The sequence below is a fragment of the Pristiophorus japonicus genome, chromosome 14 (assembly GCF_044704955.1).
Source record: "Pristiophorus japonicus isolate sPriJap1 chromosome 14, sPriJap1.hap1, whole genome shotgun sequence".
NCBI lineage: Eukaryota > Metazoa > Chordata > Chondrichthyes > Pristiophoridae > Pristiophorus > Pristiophorus japonicus.
The window spans coordinates 77,033,485-77,056,234 of NC_091990.1; the positions used below are offsets into that span (position 1 = coordinate 77,033,485).

The window sequence follows — 22,750 nt, forward strand, 5'->3', positions numbered from 1 at the left end:
TCCTCAATAAAAACCACACCTTCATCTATATACACAACCACAACAACTACTATTTGCACAACTGAACCAGCGGAAACTACTGAAACAGAAGAAACACCAACTACAACAACACCTCAAATGCCAACCACAGCCCCACCTTCAACCACAACCACAATTCCACCTTCAACCACAACCACATTTTCAACCACAGCCTCACCATCAACCACAGGAACACCTTCAACCACAGGAACGCCTTCAACCACAACCACAACCACAGCCCCACCTTCAACCACAATTCCACCATCAACCACAGGAACACCATCAACCACAGCCCCACCTTCAACCACAACCACAATTCCACCTCCAACCACAACCACAATTCCACCTCCAACCACAACCACAATTCCACCTCCAACCACAGCCCCACCATCAACAACAGGAACAACTTCAACCACCGGAACACCTTCAACCACAACCACAGCCCCACCTTCAACCACAATTTCACCTTCAACCACAATTCCACCTCCAACTACAACCACATTTTCAACCACAGCCTCACCATCAACCACAGGAACACCTTCAACCACAGGAACGCCTTCAACCACAACCACAACCACAGCCCCACCTTCAACCACAATTCCACCATCAACCACAGGAACACCATCAACCACAGCCCCACCTTCAACCACAACCACAATTCCACCTTCAACCACAGTTCCACCATCAATCACAACCACATCTTCAACCACAACCCCACCTTCAACCACAACCCCACCTTCAACCACAATCACGTCCTCAATAAAAACCACACCTTCATCTATATACACAACCACAACAACTACTATTTGCACAACTGAACCAGCGGAAACTACTGAAATAGGAGAAACACCAACTACAACAACACCTCAAATGCCAACCACAGCCCCACCTTCAACAACAATGACATCCTCAACCACAGCCCCACCTTCAACCACAATTCCACCTTCAACCACAATTCCACCTTCAACCACAACCACATTTTCAACCACAGTCTCATCATCAACCACAGGAACATCTTTAACCACAGGAACATCTTCAACCACAATCACAGCCTCACCTTCAACCACAGCCCCACCATCAACCACAGGAACACCTTCAACCACAGGAACGCCTTCAACCACAGGAACGCCTTCAACCACAACCACAGCCCCACCTTCAACCACAATTTCACCATCAACCACAGGAACACCATCAACCACAGCCCCACCTCCAACCACAACCACATTTTCAACCACAGGCCCACCATCAACAACAGGAACAACTTCAACCACAGGAACATCTTCAACCACAACCACAGCCCCACCTTCAACCACAATTCCACCTTCAACCACAATCCAACCTCCAACCACAACGACATTTTCAACCAAAGCCCCACCATCAACCACAGGAACACCTTCAACCACAGGAACACCATCAACCATATCTCCTCCTCCAACGACATCTTCAACCACAGCCCCACCTTCAACCACAACCCCACCTTCAACCACAATTCCACCTTCAACCACAATTCCACCTCCAACTACAACCACATTTTCAACCACAGCCCCACCTTCAACCACAACCACAACCACAATTCTACCTTCAACCACAGCCCCATCTTCAACCACAACCACATTTTCAACCACAACCCCACCTTCAACCACAATCACGTCCTCAATAAAAACAACATCTTCATCTATATACACAACCACAAAAACTACTACTTGCACAACTGAACCAGCGGAAACTACTGAAACAGAAGAAACACTAACTACAACAACACCTCAAATGCCAACCACAGCCCCACCTTCAACCACAATTCCACCTTCAACCACAGGAACACCATCAACCACAACCACAACCACAATTCCACCTCCAACCACAACCACATTTTCAACAACAGCCCCACCATCAACAACAGCAACAACTTCAACCACAGGAACACCTTCAACCGCAACCACAGCCCCAACTTCAACCACAATTTCACCTTCAACCACAATTCCATCTCCAACTACAATGACATTTTCAACCAAAGCCCCACCATCAACCACAGGAACACCTTCAACCACAGGAACATCTTCAACCATATCTCCTCCTCCAACGACTTCTTCAACCACAGCCCCACCATCAACCACAACCACAACCACAATTCCACCTTCAACCACAGCCCCACCATCAACCACAGCCTCACCTTCAACCACAACCACAGCCCCACCTTCAACCACAATTTCACCTTCAACCACAATTCCACCTCCAACTACAACCACATTTTCAACCACAGCCCCACCTTCAACCACAACCACAATCACAATTCCACCTTCAACCACAGCCCCACCATCAACCACATCTTCAACCACAGCCCCACCATCAACCACATCTTCAACCACAGCCCGACCTTCAACAACAATGACATCCTCAACCACAGCCCCAACTTCAACCACAATTCCACCTTCAACCACAATTCCACCTTCAACCACAATTCCACCTCCAACCACAACGACATTTTCAACCAAAGCCCCACCTTCAACCACAGGAACACCTTCAACCATATCTCCTCCTCCAACGACATCTTCAACCACAGCCCCACCTTCAACCACAAGCACAGCCTCCCCTTCAACCACAATTCCACCTCCAACTACAACCACATTTTCAACCACAGCCCCGCCTTCAACCACAACCACAATTCCACCTCCAACGACAACCACATTTTCAACCACAGCCCCACCATCAACCACAGCCCCACCTTCAACCACAACCACAGCCCCACCTTCATCCACAATTCCACCTTCAACCACAATTCCACCTTCAACCACAGCTCCACCATCAACCACAACCACATCTTCAACCACAACCCCACCTTCAACCACAATCAGGTCCTCAATAAAAACCACACCTTCATCTATATACACAACCACAACAACTACTATTTGCACAACTGAACCAGCGGAAACTACTGAAACAGAAGAAACACCAACTACAACAACACCTCAAATGCCAACCACAGCCCCACCTTCAACAACAATGACATCCTCAACCACAGCCCCACCTTCAACCGCAGCCACAACCACAATTCCACCTTCAACCACAATTCCACCTCCAACCACAACCACATTTTCAACCACAGCCCCGCCATCAACAGGAACACCTTCAACCACAACCAGAACCACAGCCCCACCTTCAACCACAATTTCACCTTCAACCACAATTCCACCTCCAACTACAACCACATTTTCAACCACAGCCCCACCTTCAACCACTACCACAACCACAATTCCACCTTCAACCACAGCCCCACCTTCAACCACAACCACATTTTCAACCACAGCCCCACCTTCAACCACAGGAACACCTTCAACCACAGGAATGCCTTCAACCATATCTCCTCCTCCAACGACATCTTCAACCACAGCCCCACCTTCAACCACAATTCCACCTCCAACTACAACCACATTTCCAACCACAGCCCCACCTTCAACCACAACCACAACCACAATTCCACCTTCAACCACAACCACATTTTCAACCAAAGCCCCACCATCAACCACAGGAACACCTTCAACCACAGAAACATCTTCAACCACAGGAACATCTTCAACCACAGGAACATCTTCAACCATATCTCCTCCTCCAACGACATCTTCAACCACAACCACAACCACAGCCCCACCTTCAACCACAATTCCACCTTCAACCACAACCACATCTTCAACCACAACCACGCCTTCAACCACAATCACGTCCTCAATAAAAACCACACCTTCATCTATATACACAACCACAACAACAACTATTTGCACAACTGAACCAGCGGAAACTACTGAAACAGAAGAAACACCAACTACAACAACACCTCAAATGCCAACCACAGCCCCACCTTCAACCACAACCACAATTCCACCTTCAACCACAACCACATTTTCAACCACAGCCTCACCATCAACCACAGGAACACCTTCAACCACAGGAACGCCTTCAACCACAACCACAGCCCCACCTTCAACCACAATTCCACCATCAACCACAGGAACACCATCAACCACAGCCCCACCTTCAACCACAACCACAATTCCACCTCCAACCACAACCACAATTCCACCTCCAACCACAACCACAATTCCACCTCCAACCACAGCCCCACCATCAACAACAGGAACAACTTCAACCACCGGAACACCTTCAACCACAACCACAGCCCCACCTTCAACCACAATTTCACCTTCAACCACAATTCCACCTCCAACTACAACCACATTTTCAACCACAGCCTCACCATCAACCACAGGAACACCTTCAACCACAGGAACGCTTTCAACCACAACCACAACCACAGCCCCACCTTCAACAACAATTCCACCATCAACCACAGGAACACCATCAACCACAGCCCCACCTTCAACCACAACCACAATTCCACCTCCAACTACAACCACATTTTCAACCACAGCCCCACCTTCAACCACAACCACAATCACAATTCCACCTTCAACCACAGCCCCACCATCAACCACATCTTCAACCACAGCCCCACCATCAACCACATCTTCAACCACAGCCCGACCTTCAACAACAATGACATCCTCAACCACAGCCCCAACTTCAACCACAATTCCACCTTCAACCACAATTCCACCTTCAACCACAATTCCACCTTCAACCACAATTCCACCTCCAACCACAACGACATTTTCAACCAAAGCCCCACCTTCAACCACAGGAACACCTTCAACCATATCTCCTCTTCCAACGACATCTTCAACCACAGCCCCACCTTCAACCACAAGCACAGCCTCCCCTTCAACCACAATTCCACCTCCAACTACAACCACATTTTCAACCACAGCCCCGCCTTCAACCACAACCACAATTCCACCTCCAACGACAACCACATTTTCAACCACAGCCCCACCATCAACCACAGCCCCACCTTCAACCACAACCACAGCCCCACCTTCAACCACAATTTCATCTTCAACCACAATTCCACCTCCAACTACAACCACATTTTCAACCACAGCCCCACCTTCAACCACAACCACAACCACAATTCTACCTTCAACCACAGCCCCATCTTCAACCACAACCACATTTTCAACCACAACCCCACCTTCAACCACAATCACGTCCTCAATAAAAACAACACCATCTATATACACAACCACAAAAACTACTATTTGCACAACTGAACCAGCGGAAACTACTGAAACAGAAGAAACACTAACTACAACAACACCTCAAATGCCAACCACAGCCCCACCTTCAACGACAATGACATCCTCAACCACAGCCCCACCTTCAACCACAATTCCACCTCCAACTACAACCACATTTTCAACCACAGCCCCACCTTCAACCACAACCACAGCCCCACCTTCAACCACAACCACAACCACAATTCCACCTTCAACCACAATTCCACCTTCAACTACAACCACATTTTCAACCACTGCCCCACCTTCAACCACAACCACAACCACAATTCCACCTTCAACCACAGCCCCACCATCAACTACAATTCCACCTTCAACCACAACCACATTTTCAACCACAGCCTCACCACCAACCACAGGAACACCTTCAACCACAGGAACGCCTTCAACCACAACCACAACCACAGCACCACCTTCAACCACAATTCCACCTTCAACCACAGGAACACCATCAACCACAGCCCCACCATCAACCACAACCACAACCACAATTCCACCTCCAACCACAACCACATTTTCAACAACAGCCCCACCATCAACAACAGCAACAACTTTAACCACAGGAACACCTTCAACCGCAACCACAGCCCCAACTTCAACCACAATTTCACCTTCAACCACAATTCCACCTCCAACCACAATGACATTTTCAACCAAAGCCCCACCATCAACCACAGGAACACCTTCAACCACAGGAACATCTTCAACCATATCTCCTCCTCCAACGACTTCTTCAACCACAGCCCCACCTTCAACCACAACCACAACCACAATTCCACCTTCAACCACAGCCCCACCATCAACCACAGCCCCACCTTCAACCACAACCACAGCCCCACCTTCAACCACAATTTCACCTTCAACCACAATTCCACCTCCAACTACAACCACATTTTCAACCACAGCCCCACCTTCAACCACAACCACAATCACAATTCCACCTTCAACCACAGCCCCACCATCAACCACATCTACAACCACAGCCCGACCTTCAACAACAATGACATCCTCAACCACAGCCCCAACTTCAACCACAATTCCACCTTCAACCACAGCCCCACCATCAACTACAATTCCACCTTCAACCACAACCACATTTTCAACCACAGCCTCACCACCAACCACAGGAACACCTTCAACCACAGGAACGCCTTCAACCACAACCACAACCACAGCACCACCTTCAACCACAATTCCACCTTCAACCACAGGAACACCATCAACCACAGCCCCACCATCAACCACAACCACAACCACAATTCCACCTCCAACCACAACCACATTTTCAACAACAGCCCCACCATCAACAACAGCAACAACTTCAACCACAGGAACACCTTCAACCGCAACCACAGCCCCAACTTCAACCACAATTTCACCTTCAACCACAATTCCACCTCCAACCACAATGACATTTTCAACCAAAGCCCCACCATCAACCACAGGAACACCTTCAACCACAGGAACATCTTCAACCATATCTCCTCCTCCAACGACTTCTTCAACCACAGCCCCACCTTCAACCACAACCACAACCACAATTCCACCTTCAACCACAGCCCCACCATCAACCACAGCCCCACCTTCAACCACAACCACAGCCCCACCTTCATCCACAATTCCACCTTCAACCACAATTCCACCTCCAACCACAACGACATTTTCAACCAAAGCCCCACCTTCAACCACAGGAACACCTTCAACCATATCTCCTCCTCCAACGACATCTTCAACCACAGCCCCACCTTCAACCACAACCACAGCCCCACCTTCAACCACAATTCCACCTTCAACCACAATTCCACCTTCAACCACAGCTCCACCATCAACCACAACCACATCTTCAACCACAACCCCACCTTCAACCACAATCAGGTCCTCAATAAAAACCACACCTTCATCTATATACACAACCACAACAACTACTATTTGCACAACTGAACCAGCGGAAACTACTGAAACAGAAGAAACACCAACTACAACAACACCTCAAATGCCAACCACAGCCCCACCTTCAACAACAATGACATCCTCAACCACAGCCCCACCTTCAACCGCAGCCACAACCACAATTCCACCTCCAACCACAACCACATTTTCAACCACAGCCCCGCCATCAACAGGAACACCTTCAACCACAACCAGAACCACAGCCCCACCTTCAACCACAATTTCACCTTCAACCACAATTCCACCTCCAACTACAACCACATTTTCAACCACAGCCCCACCTTCAACCACAACCACAACCACAATTCCACCTTCAACCACAGCCCCACCTTCAACCACAACCACATTTTCAACCACAGCCCCACCTTCAACCACAGGAACACCTTCAACCACAGGAACGCCTTCAACCATATCTCCTCCTCCAACGACATCTTCAACCACAGTCCCACCTTCAACCACAATTCCACCTCCAACTACAACCACATTTCCAACCACAGCCCCACCTTCAACCACAACCACAACCACAATTCCACCTTCAACCACAACCACATTTTCAACCAAAGCCCCACCATCAACCACAGGAACACCTTCAACCACAGGAACATCTTCAACCACAGGAACATCTTCAACCACAGGAACATCTTCAACCATATCTCCTCCTCCAACGACATCTTCAACCACAACCACAACCACAGCCCCACCTTCAACCACAATTCCACCTTCAACCACAACCACATCTTCAACCACAACCACACCTTCAACCACAATCACGTCCTCAATAAAAACCACACCTTCATCTATATACACAACCACAACAACTACTATTTGCACAACTGAACCAGCGGAAACTACTGAAACAGAAGAAACACCAACTACAACAACACCTCAAATGCCAACCACAGCCCCACCTTCAACCACAACCACAATTCCACCTTCAACCACAACCACATTTTCAACCACAGCCTCACCATCAACCACAGGAACACCTTCAACCACAGGAACGCCTTCAACCACAACCACAGCCCCACCTTCAACCACAATTCCACCATCAACCACAGCCCCACCTTCAACCACAACCACAACCACAGCCCCACCTTCAACCACAGTTCCACCATCAACCACAACCACATCTTCAACCACAACCCCACCTTCAACCACAATCACGTCCTCAATAAAAACCACACCTTCATCTATATACACAACCACAACAACTACTATTTGCACAACTGAACCAGCGGAAACTACTGAAATAGGAGAAACACCAACTACAACAACACCTCAAATGCCAACCACAGCCCCACCTTCAACAACAATGACATCCTCAACCACAGCCCCACCTTCAACCACAATTCCACCTTCAACCACAATTCCACCTTCAACCACAGCCCCACCATCAACCACAATTCCACCTTCAACCACAACCACATTTTCAACCACAGTCTCATCATCAACCACAGGAACATCTTCAAGCACAGGAACACCTTCAACCACAATCACATCTTCAACCACAGCCCCACCTTCAACCACAGCCCCACCATCAACCACAGGAACACCTTCAACCACAGGAATGCCTTCAACCACAACCACAACCACAGCCCCACCTTCAACCACAATTCCACCATCAACCACAGGAACACCATCAACCACAGGAACACCATCAACCACAGCCCCACCTTCAACCACAACCACAATTCCACCTCCAACCACAACCACATTTTCAACCACAGGCCCACCATCAACAACAGGAACAACTTCAACCACAGGAACATCTTCAACCACAACCACAGCCCCACCTTCAACCACAATTCCACCTTCAACCACAACGACATTTTCAACCACAGGAACACCTTCAACCACAGGAACACCTTCAACCACAGGAACACCTTCAACCACAACCACAACCACAGCACCACCTTCAACCACAATTCCACCTTCAACCACAGGAACACCATCAACCACAGCCCCACCATCAACCACAACCACAACCACAATTCCACCTCCAACCACAACCACATTTTCAACAACAGCCCCACCATCAACAACAGCAACAACTTCAACCACAGGAACACCTTCAACCGCAACCACAGCCCCAACTTCAACCACAATTTCACCTTCAACCACAATGACATTTTCAACCAAAGCCCCACCATCAACCACAGGAACACCTTCAACCACAGGAACACCTTCAACCATATCTCCTCCTCCAACGACTTCTTCAACCACAGCCCCACCTTCAACCACAACCACAATTCCACCTTCAACCACAGCCCCACCATCAACCACAACCACAGCCCCACCTTCAACCACAATTTCACCTTCAACCACAATTCCACCTCCAACTACAACCACATTTTCAACCACAGCCCCACCATCAACCACAACCACAGCCCCACCTTCAACCACAGGAACACCTTCAACAACAGGAACATCTTCAACCACAATTCCACCTCCAACCACAACGACATTTTCAACCACAGCCCCACCATCAACCACAACCACAGCCCCACCTTCAACCACAGGAACACCTTCAACCACAGGAACAGCTTCAACCATATCTCCTCCTCCAACGACATCTTCAACTACAGCCCCACCTTCAACCACAATTCCACCTTCAACCACAATTCCACCTTCAACCACAATTCCACCTTCAACCACAATTCCAACTCCAACTACAACCACATTTTCAACCACAGCCCCACCTTCAACCACAACCACAACCACAATTCCACCTTCAACCACAGCCCCACCATCAACCACAGCCCCACCTTCAACCACAACCACAGCCCCACCTTCAACCGCAATTTCACCTTCAACCACAATTCCACCTCCAACTACAACCACATTTTCAACCACAGCCCCACCATCAACCACAACCACAGCCCCACCTTCAACCACAGGAACACCTTCAACAACAGGAACATCTTCAACCACAATTCCACCTCCAACCACAACGACATTTTCAACCACAGCCCCACCATCAACCACAACCACAGCCCCACCTTCAACCACAGGAACACCTTCAACCACAGGAACAGCTTCAACCATATCTCCTCCTCCAACGACATCTTCAACTACAGCCCCACCTTCAACCACAATTCCACCTTCAACCACAATTCCACCTTCAACCACAATTCCACCTTCAACCACAATTCCAATTCCAACTACAACCACATTTTCAACCACAGCCCCACCTTCAACCACAACCACAACCACAATTCCACCTTCAACCACAGCCCCACCATCAACCACAACCACATCTTCAACCACAACCACACCTTCAACCACAATCACGTCCTCAATAAAAACCACACCTTCATCTATATACACAACCACAACAACTACTATTTGCACAACTGAACCAGCGGAAACTACTGAAACAGAAGAAACACCAACTACAACACCTCAAATGCCAACCACAGCCGCACCTTCAACAACAATGACATCCTCAACCACAGCCCCACCTTCAACCACAGGAACACCTTCAACCACAACCACAGCCCCACATTCAACCACAATTCCACCTCCAACTACAACCACATTTTCAACCACAGCCCCACCTTCAACCACAACCACAATTCCACCTTCAACCACAATTCCAACTCCAACTACAACCACATTTTCAACCACAGCCCCACCATCAACCACAACCACAGCCCCACCATCAACCACAAGAACACCTTTAACCACATCTCCTCCTCCAATTCCACTTTCAACCACGGCCCCACCTCCAACCACAGCCCCACCTCCAACCACAGCCGTGCCTTCAACCACAATTCCTCCTCCAACGACATCTTCAACCATGATCCCACCTTCAACCACAATTCCATCTTCAACCACAGCCCCACCTCCAACTACAACCACATCTTCATTCACAGCCCCACCTTCAACCACAACCACAATTCCACTTTCAAGCACAGCCGCATCTTCAACCACAGCCCCACCATCAACCACAACCACATCCTCAACCACAGCAACACCTTCAACCACAGGAGCACCTTCAACCATATCTCCTCCTCCAATGACATCTTCAACCACAATTCCACCTTCATCCACAGCCCCACCTTCAACCACAACCACATCCTCAAACCCACCTTCAACCACAAGCACAACCATAACAACTACTAATTGCACAACTGAACCAATGGAAACTACTGAACCAACAATTCCCACGGCATCTCCTACCTTGACACCTGTTTCAACAGTAACATCAAGTATAATGACACCTCAAACGCCAACCACTCCTTCCCCTTCTACCACATCCACAGGAATCACAGCAACAGCATCTGCAACTCCCACAAGTACAACCCACCGTCCACCTCCAACTACAGCAACATCACCCACAACATTGACCACAACCCCACCTTCAAGTATACCTACCATCACATCCACAACAGTATCTACATATACCACACCTGTGACATTACCTACAGCCCATACTAGCACTTTGAAATCATCTACGACTACTCCTATTTCTACGATCATCAACGTAAATCAGTCTTCCAGCACTGCCACCAAATGGACTACAACTACTGCAGTCACTGTTTCAGTAACAAGATCAGCATCGACAAATGCTATATCTGCAACTACGATCAAGATGCCCTCAACCACTTCTCAAGCAACTCCGACTGGTTTCACAAAGTATTCTACCCCAAGCTATTCATCTCCTACCACAGAATGTTTCTGCATTGTGAATGGAACCATGTATTCCCCAGGTAATTTATTTTTGTTTGTTGTTCACACAGACTATTGTTGTGTTCTATCGGTTAATCCAATTGTTTCTGAAACAATTCTATCAGTTTTGCCTCCATTATACTTAGAAAGAAGCTGGATTTACTGAATCATTTATTCATTGGTGTAGATAGTTATTTATTGAAACAGTTTTAATTAACAAGACTGACAATTAACAAATTGCTTGGGGAAATTGTTAAATGTGAATGGTGTAACAAATGATTTAAACATAAATACTATTGTAAATAATTTAAGCTTCAAGGTGTTGTAAATAGCTTAATGTGAATAGCATTACAAGAAATTTCACATGAATGGTATTTCAAGTGGTAAAGTAGAAATGATCTCAGAAATTGGTTAAGACAACTTCGGAAGAGAGAGAGAGAGAGCAGGAGAGAAAAACAGAATAGAGAGAAACAGAAACAAATGAGACAAACTTGAAGGACAGAGAGAGAAAAGTATAACAATGAAGCAGGAGGCAGAAGCAGAAGAGTACAAGGAGAGAAAGGGAAGCAGAGCGGAAACACGAAAGGAGACAAGGCTATAGAAATGTTGACTTGGGTGGCAGCGTATCCATACAGCCAGCAGTTATGTTTCCCACCTGATATCCTCATTTAAGGTCAATTGAATAGGATAAGAGTGAGAGACACCCACACCAAAGAGGAAGAGGTGAAAAAAAACCACATAGATAAGAAGAAACGGGCAGGAAGAAAGAGACCAAAGGTAAGGAAGTGCAAGTGATAGACTGAAGAGAAAGAGCTGTGATGGGAGCCAGAAGGGAAGCTGCTGTGTATGTGTGAGAAAGAAAAGATAAAGGTGATGTTCACCCTAAACAAGGCCATAAGCACTGTGGGAGCATGCAGGTCTGGAAAACCTGTGTCGAGAGTTCATATTTTCCCAGCTTCCAGATGGATTTGGCATAGAGTTATTAGAGGTACAACTGGTATACCGGCCAACCAATAGCTGAATTGGGTCCTACATGAGGGTCCAGGAAGAGTTCACGGCATGAATCCACGAAGAGGAACTTTAAAAAAAATGGTTCATCACAACAATGAGAAATTAGCAGGAAAGAATAAACTGTACAAATCCCACAGTGCAGAAGATGAGCAAGTCCACTGGGATGGATGTAAGAATATTTAAGAATATATTAAGAGACAGTCACTTAGACAGAGAGGAACCCAGCAAATCAGCAACTACAAGCCAGTCAGTTTAACCTCGGTAGTGGTGAGGCTTTTAGAAACGATAATCAGGGACAAAATTAACAGAAATTTGGACAAGTGTGCCTCGATTAAGGAAAGTCAGCACAGATTTTTTAAAGGCAAATTGTGTTTAACTAACTTGAATAATTTTTTAGATGAAGTGACAGAGACGGTTGATGAGGGCAATGCAGTTGATGTAGGATGCATTGACTTCCAAAGGCATTTGATAAAGTGCCACATAATAGGCTTGTCAACAAAGTTGAAGCCCATGGAATAAAAGGGACAGTGGCAGCCTGGATACGAAATTGGCTAAGTGACAGGAAACAGAGAGTAGAGGTGAACGGTTGTTTTTTGGACTGGAGGAAGGTATATAGTGGTGTTCCCCAGGGGTCGGTACTAGGACCACTGCATTTCTTGATTATATATATTAATGACTTGGACTTGGGTGTACCGGGCACAATTTCAAATTTTCCAGACGACGCAAAACTTGGAAGTATAGTGAACACCATCAGCACAGAACCACAGCGCAGTTTTAAACAGGCGCGGCCCCGGCCTGCAAGACCATCAACAGGCTGGGGCCATTAGAGGGAGCAGCATGCGACGGCGTGCTACTGCAGGGAGCAGCACGTGTTGCTGCAGGAGGGCGATGGCTGCGAAGCCAGGTCGCTGATTGCAGTGTGGGCAGGTGCAGGTGGACTGGCAAGGTCAGGGCGAAGGAGTGGCAAGAGTTTGTAGAGGGACGTGGTCAGGGCCCAGGAGAGGCGCGAGTTCCGGGCCAGAAGAGGCGACGGCCCTGGGGCAGCACAGGCCAGCCCACACTGCAATATGTGTGCGCACTAAGTCCGTGCAGCAGAGCAGGTCTCCAGTCATCCTGGTTAACCCTTGCCACTGGACCAAGTCCGAGCTCTGTCAAGCCCGTGTGGTGGCTGGTGTGCAACGGCCACCACACGTTAAAAAAATCCACACACAAGCATCTTCCACCCTTCAAGATGTAGTTCAGGACCTGGAATATTACGTCCTTCATTGAAACACCTGTGAACTCATTCCTTTTTGGCGTGGAAGCAAGTCGTCCTCACTTCAAGGGACTGCCTATGATGATGAGTGATAGACTTCAAGAGGACATAGACAGGCTGGTGGAATGGGCGGACATGTGGCAGATGAAGTTTAACGCAGAAAAGTGCGAAGTGATACATTTTGGTGGAAGAACAAGGAGAGGCAATATAAATTAAAGGGTACAATTCCAAAGTGGGTGCATGAACAGAGAGACCTGGGGGGCATTTGTGCACAAATCGTTGAAGGTGGCAGGGCATGTTGAGAAAGTGGTTAAAAAAGCTTACGAGATCTTGGGCTTCATAAATAGAGGCATAGAGTACAAAAGCAACAAAGTTAGAATGAACCTTTATAAAACACTGGTTCGGCCTCAACTGGAGTATTGTGTCCAATTCTGGGCACTTTAGGAAGGGTGTGAAGGCCTTAGATAGGATGCAGAAAAGATTTACAAGAATAGTTCCAGGGATAAGGGACTTCAGTTACTTTGATAGACAAGCTGGGGTTGTTCTCCTCAGAGCAGAGAAGATTGAGAGGAGATTTGATAGAGGTGTTTAAAATCATGAGGGGTCTGGACAGAGTCGATAGAGTGAAACTGTTCCCATTGGTGGAAGGGTCGAGAACCAGAGGATACAGATGTAAGGTGATTGGCAGAAGAACCAAAGGCAACATGAGGAAAAACCTTTTTACACAGCGAGTGGTTAAGATCTGGAATGTACGGCCTGAAAGGGCGGTGGAGGCAGATTCAATTGTGGCTTTCAAAAGAGAATTGGATAAGTACCTGAAGGAAAAGTAATTGCAGGGCTACGGGGAAAGGGCAGGGGAGTGGGACTCACTGAAGCGCTCTTAGTCTCCTACTGTGATGTAACCATTCTGTGATTCCATAAATTGGGAAATTTGAATGTAGCCCACAGGGGCCTTCTAAAGGCAGGTCACAGATGTTTCTGGAGAGTATTTGGTGCCCAACCCCATCAGAACCTCTTTGGTTGGAGTGACCTGCCTCTTCAGTATGTGAGCACATGCCCTAGATATACCCATATGTGGTGGCTGCTCATCATACAAAATATATGGGGGGGCTAGCCCTGAAAACGGGCGTGGGATTGCAATGCTTGATTAACCCGCGCCCATTGATTGCAATGCGGGCAACACGCCAACTTCGTGCTCCCTGCTCATTATAATGACTTTAATGTGCACCCCTCGCTACCACCTCTCAAGATGATCTTTGTGCGTCAGAGCCTTTCTTTGCTGCCGGAGATCAGCAGCCAGATTATCTTGAGTCAGCTGCCCAAATATCAGGTTCAAGGCCTATATAAGAGGTGAGCCTGTGTGGCACTACACTTGGGGCATGTAAATGAACTGGAGGAATTTGCGTGCTTGTAGAGGAAAATTAGCCCTAAGACATATGCTGATACCGACCTGATGCATTGCACATTGTTACCTGCAGATAATATTTTGATATCAAAGTACACTTTTCAGAAGGACTTGAAACAACATGATTGTTGCAATATATGGCAGTTCTTTTCTGAGTTTCTGATTGTTGGTAGATATGTAGCAGTGGTCTCAGGGACAATAAAGAAAAGATTTCAGAATTCCAATAAATTGGATCAGCAACAATTTGTGTTCAGATTTAAAACATATTTAAATTTTCAATAACTGGTTTCACACAATAATTAAGTTTGCATTGCTAATCTGATTCAAAATTGGACCATAATACTTAATACTTTCACTTAAAATGATGAAATTCTACATTATCATTAAGTAGAGTTTCGTTATTCAGATTTACATTTCTCCATTAATTTTGGTGTTTAGATAAATTTTACACTTATTATTGCCTTTCATTTCATAGAATTTCAGAATGGATCATCATGAAGACTAAGCACCATCTATAACATTGCTATGCTGATCTTCACAGTGTAATATTGTTGTTCCGCATTATGTACCGTTGTTTCGTGATTTCTTTTCTATTATGTCCTTGAATAATTACCCGTTCGCAACTCACAAGTGCGCCTATGAGACTGATGAATTTTGGTAAACCCAATTCAAAAACTGACCTTGTGCCTCAGCTTGCTTGCTGAGAATATGGGTTTCCTTTCCATAAGAAGTTGCTGTAATATTATGTTGGTAAAATATCAATAATCTTCTGAAAACTCCCACAGAATAATAATTGTATCCTGAGAATGCATTTGATCAGTTGCGACTTTCATGGAAAGCCCTTTCTGAATCTCCTATCACTATCTATGTATGCTATTAAAAACTGAATTGCTGCAACATTCGAATGATATTGCACCTGTAAAAGTCATGTTATGTGACCCATTAAGTACAGTGGGCCTCCCCAGTGTTCTAACCCAGTAGAATATTATGACCTGTTGATCTGTTCCTCCCGTCTCTTTTGCACTATAGTTGACAGGTAGATTCAGAGAGGATATTTTCTTTACTTGAAACTTCATTCCTAGTCCTATTACGTTGCCCAAATATTGCTTTGCTCTGTGGCTTTCCTCCCCCCCCAACCTCACCTTAAGTCACTTGCCTGTAACCCTCCCCAACTGAGGCAACTTGCAGCCCTGACCTCCCCTCTGCAATGCCTCTCCCCCCTCCCCCATAAAGCCTCTTTGCCCCCAGTCTTTGGATAGTTTCTGACCCAAAACCAACCCACCCTCTTCTCTCCTTTAACCCTCCATTGCTTCCCCATCCCCTCTTCTACCCTCCCCTCCTTACACTTTCCCACCTGTCCTGCTCTTACTTTTCCCTTTTCTCCCCTTATCATCCATCCGCCTTCCTTCCCCTTGTCACTGCCTCCATCTCTCTACTTTCACTCCCACCCCTGTCCTCTTTTTTCAATCCTATTATCCTTTCTTTTTCCCCTCTTCCTCCCTCCTGTGCTCTCCCCTCCCTCTTCTAGATCTAGCGTGATGGAAATTTACCATGTCACTAAATTCAAAACTTCTAGAAGTATTTCTGTTGATGCTAATATTTATTTCCTTGGCTTGCCTCTGTGATGCACCTTGGGACATCCTTTCTATGCTAAAGATACTGTAATTTGATGTTAATATTTCTTCTACTAAATTTATTTCAAAACAAAAGTTACCTTATGAATCTTCCTTTGTTTACAATTTAGGTGCAATTATATATAACTACACTGATAAAGCTGGAATTTGCATTTTTGCAAAATGCAATGACACTTGTAATATTGAAAAACATATCTGGCCTTGTGGAAGCACGGTATCTACTCCTACAAGTGTACCTACAAGTAATGCCAGCTATACAACAGTACCATCTGAAGCTACCACAACAAAAGTAGCGTGTCCAGATTTCAATCCTCCAAGAGAGGCAAGTATATGTGTTATATTATAGACTCACTTCTTTGGCAATAAGACAAAGTCAATTTTATTATGCAGTGAGTAATCAAACACCACAACTGCCTACAGTTCAAACTCTGCACATCTGGCCTGTTTGACAACTAAGATAATATGACAGTAATGACACAATATTGTGTTAATTTTGTTACGTGTATGATTACAGTATGTGAAATTAAATCAGTTGTGCCATATCGTAGTTAACATGTCCAGCCAGTGACAATGTTGGGTAGGATGCCTCCAACCTAAGGAGTCAAAAATTCAAACTCTAGGTGTGTCCAACATTCATGGTCAGGTTATCCTAGGTTCTGAATGAGCTACTTGATGGAGCATTATGCAGTAGTAAAATTGCAATAGAAAAGAAAACAGTAAAGGTAGAAGCTAATCCATCTCTCCTCATGCTGCTTAAGGTGTAAAGGTAGTTGTTGAAAATTAGCAGTAACCATCCAATAAAAACTGGATGCACTATAAATGAAATCTTGATGCAAACTCATCATTATATGGGGTCAGGACGAGATAGAGATAGGGATAATGAACACAATTGGTAACTTAACCAACAATCGGTGACAATACATACTTGCTAAGAACAAATGTTTAAATATAATTTGGTAATGACTATATTAGTACCATGCATACATGTTCGAGAAACCTCTAAAATGTTTTTCTACTCACTGCAGTATAATGAGACATGGCTGCTCTGTGACTGTTTGATGGCGAAATGTATAGAAAAAAATATTGTTTCTATAACACCTGTGGTGTGTCCCGCTGTTGAACCTATCGAATGTGCCAATGGCCATCAATCTGTCAAAGTGTATGATAAAAGTGGTTGTTGCTACCATTACGAATGTGACTGTAAGTACCTCTGAACTGCATGGATTTTTATATCAACTCTATTTTTATTAGCTGCTTTTACTGTTATAGTTCGTGTTTTTCAAACTGAAATTTCACTTCTTTTTGTCTGTCATGGTAAAATGTTTTGGATGCGATATTTAACATTACTGAATATATGAACAATCAATATTTTGCTGATTTGTTGTGCAAAAACATGATTTGTTGTGCAAATATCACTTAATATTTAATATGCCATTGATTATGTTTTATAAGGACAGCATGCTAATCATAATCATTATTTCATCACAGACACGAGGCACAGTTTTAGAAGATAAAAATGTCAAATTGTCATATGTCTTTATATCATATCTTGTTGATTCTCACACTATCCCCAATTTTCACGTTGGGCAGATCATGCTGAATTAACACTCAAATGCAGTTTTCAGGTTGGAAGGAATGGAAAACTCAGTGGCTCCACTAAGGTGCCGAGCTCGGTTCAATGAAAAAATGGGGGCGAAGTTAGAGAGACAGGCAGTCACAACTGTGGCAGGTGTGAAGGGGCAGCAGCGGGCAAGAAAGTTTTTGTGGCGACAAGAGAAGCATTCAGGACAATGTTCTCTTCAATGCTTTTGGGGTGCGCTGCCTGTTTCAGGGGCTGTGCGGTACATTCAAATACTGCGCATGCACGTTTTTTCCTATATAACAGCTGATGAGCCGGCTGTGTGGATGCCCTTTACACTCTCTCACCTTGGTCCTCAGAATCCCACCATGATCAGCCCCAACACCAGCAGCACCAACAACAACACCAACCTTCTCAGCAATCAACTGAGGCTGCACAGGACACAGGGCCTCAGCAGCCGAGCACATTGCTGCCTGGGAGGCCAGAGATGCACTGCACCCAGGTCCTCTTGACCACATCCATTCTTGTGCTCTCCTCTGCAATGTGCAATCAGGCTGTTCTGATTTCCTGGGGAGCTCTCTTCCGTCCATGGGAGGGGAAGAGGACCTCGCTGTGTGCTGCAACTCCCTCCATAAGCATATGGAGAGAGTCATGAGAGAGCCTGGGTGTAGCCCAGTGATTGTCAGTGTCAATGTTTGCAGCACCTCAATGCTGTAGAACATTGACAGCACAGATGTCAAAATAAAGTTGATCATAATCGCAGTCAGCAAAATCGCACCTTATTTCTTTGTTATTACTGTGATTAAATTTGCACTAATCCAATTTATTCTCCACACAGGCTATTGCAATGGATGGGGAGGCTCACATTTTGTTACATTTGATGGGCAAGATTACAGCTATGAAGGAAATTGCACCTACATCCTCGTGGAAGAAATAAGCGCATCACCTAACAATTTTGGTATTTACATTGACAACAACCGCTGTGATGCACAAGACAGCGTTTCCTGTCCACGTGCTATTATAGTGAAATTTAAAAACCTGAACGTACAGATCACTACAAATGGAATTCAGTATTTGGTAACTATTATTATTTTGCATTTATTCCTTGGGAGCACTTTACTATGTGTTGAGTGAAGTCATGTGAGCAGCTAACATAAAAGGGAATCCAAAAATCTTTTATAAACACATAAATATAAAAGGTTGGTCAAAGGAAGCGTGGGGCCGATTAAGGGCCAAAAAGGAGATCTTCTTGTGGAGGCAGTGGGCATAGCTGAGATACTAAATGAGTACTGTGCATCTGTCTTCACTCGAGAAGTAGATTAGGGTTAGGGTTAGGGTTAGGGGTAGGGTTAGGTTTAGGTGAATGAAGCAGTAAAGGAGAAGGTAGTTGCAATAATAAATACAATAAAAATGGATAAAGAGGAGATACTTAAAAGGTTGGCGGTACTCAAAGTAGAAAAGTCACGCACTCCAGATGAATCCTAGGTTACTAAGGAAAGTAAGGGTGGAAATTGCAGAAACTCTGGCTACAATCTTCCAATTCTCCTTGGATATGGGAGTGGTGCCAGAGGATTGGAGGATTGGAAAAGTTGCACCTGATGAAAAAAGGGGAGAGGGATAATCATCATCATAGGCAGTCCCTCGAAATGAGGTTGACTTACTTCCACACCAAAAAGGGATGAGTTCACAGGTGTTTCAATGAAGGACCTAATATTCCAGATCCTGAACTACGTAGAGTAGGGTGGAAGATGCCTGTGTGTGGATTTTTTAAACGTGTGGTGACCGTTGCACACCAGCCACCACAAGGGCTTGACACAGCTAGATCTTGGTCCAGTGGTAAGGATTACCCAAGACGACCGGAGACCTGCTCTGCTGATAAACCCAGCAATTATCGTCCAGTCAGCCTAACGTCAGTGATAGGAAACCTTTTAGAGATAATCCAGGATAAAATGAATTTGCACTTGGAAAAGTATGGGTTAATAAATGAAAGTTAGCACAGATTTGTTAAAGGCGAATTGTGTTTAACTAATATGATTGAGCTCTTTGATGAAGTAACAGAGAGGGTTGATGAGTCTAGTGTGGCTATTGTTGACTTTCAAAAGGCATTTGATAAAGCACCACATAATAGACTTGTTAGTAAAATTAAATCCCAAAATAAAGGGGCAGTGGCAGCATGGATACAGAATTAGCTAAGGGACAGAAAGCAAAGAATAGTGGTGAATGGTTGTTTTTCAGACTTGAGGGAAGACTACAGTGGCATTCACCATGCATCGGTCTTAGGACCACTGCTCATTTTGGTATATACTAATGACCTGGACTTTGGCAAGCAGGGCATAATTTCAAAGTTTACAGATGTTATAAAACTCAAATGTAGTAAACAATGAGGTGGCTAGTAACAGACTTCAGGAGGACTTGACAGACTGGTGAAATGGTTAGGGTTAGGGTTAGGCAGATACAGTTGTTGTGATCTTGAATGCACTGCCTGAAGGGTGATGGAAGTTGATTTAATAGTAACTTTCAAAAGGGAATTGGATAAATACTTGAAGGGAAAAAATTCACAGGTCTATATGGAAAAAGCAGGGAACTGGGATTCATTCGATAGCTCTACCAAAGGGGTCTGATGGGCCAAATGGCCTCCATTTATGCTGTACCATTCTATGGACTGGATTTTCTGGGGGGTCAACGGGCACGATCGGTAACAGGTCGGGTGGGAAATAGTTTTTTCCCCCAGCGTGTCAGGTCCTCGCTGTGAACCCACCACCATGCACCTTTGCCCGATGTTGGGTCTGTCAGCGCTGAGCAGACCTGACACGCAGCGGCAGGGGACCCAATTCAGTTCATTATGACTTTGTTTAGAGATGATTAAAAAACATTTGAGCTCACCTTTTGATTTTACGTCCTCGCCCACGGGGTCCTCATTGCTCAGGGAACACGTCTGTTAAGCTGAGGTGGGAGTTCAGTGGTCATTGAATCAGTTGTTGAGTTAACAGCTTCAAATGTAAAGTAAAAGCTCCCACCTTACAGAGATATCTTCCCTCAGCCATAAGCTCTACCACACTGCATTTCCACAACAGATTCACCATGCTGCAACTCTTTACACAAGTCTCTATCCAGTCTGGCCTCATTAGCCCTCTCACTATTGACAGATCACTTCTGTCATCTCTACTTCACCTGCCATCTATTCCATCACCATGGGCGCCCTTTATACTCTCTCACCTTGGCCCTCAGAATCCCACCAGGATCAGCCCCAACACCAACATTACCAAGCACACCAGCCGCACCAACAACATCAACCTTCTCCGTAATCAACTGATCACAGGACACGTCATCAGCACCTGAGCACATTGCTGCCCAGGAGGGCCGGGGTGGCCTCACCATGGTCAGATTTACTTCACTTGACACTGTACACTTGGCTGCCACATGATGCTCCAGGTTGACACCACTCCACACCAACGCTATAAAACATCCCTATAATGCCAAGCCATTCCTTTCACACTCATCACCATTGTGAGGTTACCATTATGCCTCACCATTCACTGCAACTCACTAAGCCACTTCCAAAGGTGCACACAAATCTGTCCAAAAATGCAAAGTGTTGAAAATAAAGGTTTCAATGTTTGACACTCCATTAACAGAAAATTTACATGAACATTGCATAAAACACCCATGTTAGTTGCTATGATTGCACTAGAATGAGGGTGAGTGTGAGGAGTGGCTAGTGAGATGGGGTTGTGATAATGTAGATAGAGAGGGATGGGTGGAGGTGCAAGGTAGGGAAGGGTAGGGAAGGCAGAGTGAAGAGGATGTGATGAGAGGCACAGTTGGATGAGGTTGAATGTGGCTTTGTACTAATGTTTCCTAATCTACTGAGATCATTGAAAGGTTTGCGGCACTGCACTCAGGTCCTCCTGACCACATCCCTTCTTGTGCCCTTCTCTGCAATGTGCAACCAGTCTGTTCTGGCCTCCTGGGGGGGGGGGTCTCTTCCGCCCATGGGAGGTGAAGAGGACCTCCCTGCATGCTGTGATTCCTTTCATAAGT

General features: G+C 45.7%; 2 protein-coding genes across 3 annotated transcripts in view; both read left to right on the forward strand.

The window, feature by feature from the left end:
• LOC139279612 (mucin-2-like) overlaps window positions 1-83 on the forward strand; it is an 83,857-nt gene extending 83,774 nt beyond the window's left edge. Inside the window, exon 32 of the mRNA XM_070898727.1 lies at window positions 71-83. Within this exon, the coding sequence (XP_070754828.1) occupies window positions 71-83 (13 nt within the window). The remainder of the gene's footprint in view (window positions 1-70) is intronic.
• The window catches only part of LOC139279952 (mucin-2-like), a 54,172-nt gene continuing 31,439 nt past the window's right edge, over window positions 18-22,750 (forward strand). For both annotated transcript variants that reach the window (XM_070899299.1, XM_070899300.1), the window contains exons 1-4: window positions 18-11,866; window positions 17,241-17,452; window positions 18,156-18,330; window positions 19,548-19,786. In XM_070899299.1, the coding sequence (XP_070755400.1) occupies window positions 118-11,866; window positions 17,241-17,452; window positions 18,156-18,330; window positions 19,548-19,786 (12,375 nt within the window). In that variant the 5' untranslated portion in view covers window positions 18-117. The remainder of the gene's footprint in view (window positions 11,867-17,240; window positions 17,453-18,155; window positions 18,331-19,547; window positions 19,787-22,750) is intronic.